Here is a 2,012-nt window from a genome sequence, read left to right as displayed (position 1 = left end):
CGGACGCCGCCTGCCCTCGCCTCTCTCTTCGCCCCTCCCGGGAGCCCGGGGAGCTGCTTTTCCGGGTTCCCCTGGACGGACTTGGATCCTGCTGCCCGCCGAGGCAGGAAGTGAGTTTCGCACGGTAATTCCGGGAGGTGTCACGAGTGAAAAGTTTTTTGTTTGTTTTTTTTTTCTTCCCCCTTTGGGTCCCCTCCCCTCGCGGAGATCCAAGTCCGGGGCCGGGAAAGTCCTGCCAAACTCGACACCCGGAAGCCGGCCCGCATCCCAGCCCCCACCGAAGCCACCTACTGCTCCTACCGCGGGAGGCCACCCCACATCCGCTCTCACCGGACGGGGCGCGAGGTTCGGCGGGAGCCTGCGGGACGCAGGGAGGAGAGGAAATCATGTCCGGCGGAGCCCTGCGCCAGCGGCCCTGAGACGCTGCCCGGCCGAAAGGTAATTGACACGGACAGTGTCAAGGAGTCACCAAGTTCAGGGGCCCGCGGAGATTGGCGGGGGCGCCCCCTCTTCCCCAGAGACGCCCCGCGTCGTGCTGCCACACGTAGCTTAGGTGTTCCCTGCAACTGCGTGTTGCAGGCTGGCGGTGGTGGTTGCTTTTTTGTTTGGTTTTCTTTGCTGCTTCCTTGCCCTTCTACCGTCTGGACCTTGGTGATTATTTTAAAGAGGTTTCTTGTTTCTCTTCCTTTTTTTTTTCATGAATGCGGCGGGACGGAAAGTTTCGTGCGATCTGGAGAAAGAGTGCCTTTGTTCAGCCCTAGGACCAGACGCTATCTTTTTTTTTCTGAACGCACACAGTGCATGTATAGGTTTTGGTAAGATCGCCGAGGCTGCCAACTCTTGTTTTTGGAAGAAAGTTGCAGCGAGTGGGTTGCTGGCCGAGATGGCTGCCACGTTTGTTTATCCTGCGCCCGAGCCTTTGGGAGAATCGCATAGATAAAGGGGTTCCCTGTAGTTCAAACGTGTATAATAGCTCTCCGTGGATTTTATTAGCCCAATAGCACAAAAACCAACGTTGTCAGTGCTCACTCGTTTTTCTGGGCGTGTAATCACTTTCTCCTTTTAGACGTTTAGGACGTTGTGATCTTTTGGTTAATTGAAATCAAGCATTTGCTCGGTTTTTCCTCATAGCTATCGGATTAGAAAGAAAAAAAGGGAGGGAAATCAAGGACGTTGAGAGGCGCCCTGGTGGCGCCGTGGTTAAAGTCGTGGGTAGCTAACGAAAGGTCGGGATAGGTCGAGGTTTGAACCCACCAACTGGTCCCGGAGGGAAAGGTAGCAGCCAGCTTCCTTAAAGGTTCACTCTGCCCCTTCAGGGTCGCTCGCTGTGAGTCGCAATCGAGCGTCGGACGGCTTCGGGGGAAGGGTTCTGGTGCGGTTTGGAACTCACCTGTAACGTGTTTGATTGGCTCCCGGGGCTGCGCTGCCATTCGGAACCGACAGTGTGGGAAGGGGAAGAAAAGCGCTGGCGACGGTTTTCCTGGGAATCGCGTCGATTTTGAGTAAAAGCGTGGTTTCAAACAGTGCTATATTTACATTTGTGTGTCAGGAACAAATGCTTTGAGCAGGTTTCACCTAAGAAGTGTCAGGGACCTACAGAGGGTCGGGAATCGGGGAACTGGCCCGGGGACATTCCACCAGGCCGAGGTCGGAATGCTTTCAGACCGGTCGGCAGGCGTCTCAGATCTCACCAGTTTTGGTTGCCGCAAAACCAAATTGTTCTTTCAGTGGTGTATTTAGGCGGCCAAGGGTGGAGGGGGGGAGGTGTGTGTGTGTGTGTGTGTGTGTGTGTGTGTGTGTGTGTGTTTGTTGCTTTCCCCAGCACTTTTGTGGTAAAGCCAACAAGTATTGGATAAATACAATCTTCTGTTGGTAGGTGTATCTTAAATAAAAGTTGGCTAAGGTTGCTTGTAAGACCTCAAGTGATTACCAGAAATCGGGAGGAAAGAAAAGAATAGGTGGAGAATCCTTTAACTTATTTATTTTACTATGTATTGTTTAGGTCACTACCG

The 2,012-nt window shown here is 53.2% G+C and overlaps 1 protein-coding gene across 1 annotated transcript in view; it reads left to right on the top strand.

Moving 5' to 3' along the window:
* The window catches only part of ERBIN (erbb2 interacting protein), a 161,772-nt gene that overhangs the window by 7,275 nt on the left and 152,485 nt on the right, over positions 1 to 2,012 (top strand). Inside the window, exon 3 of the mRNA XM_045285234.1 lies at positions 45 to 438. Coding sequence (XP_045141169.1) covers positions 45 to 438 — 394 coding nt within the window. The remainder of the gene's footprint in view (positions 1 to 44; positions 439 to 2,012) is intronic.

The sequence above is a fragment of the Echinops telfairi genome, unplaced genomic scaffold (genome assembly GCF_000313985.2).
Source record: "Echinops telfairi isolate 266 unplaced genomic scaffold, ASM31398v2 ScPeMD7_7469;HRSCAF=8507_1, whole genome shotgun sequence".
In the NCBI taxonomy this organism is placed as follows: Eukaryota; Metazoa; Chordata; class Mammalia; order Afrosoricida; family Tenrecidae; genus Echinops; species Echinops telfairi.
This window is presented reverse-complemented; position numbering and strand designations above follow the sequence as displayed.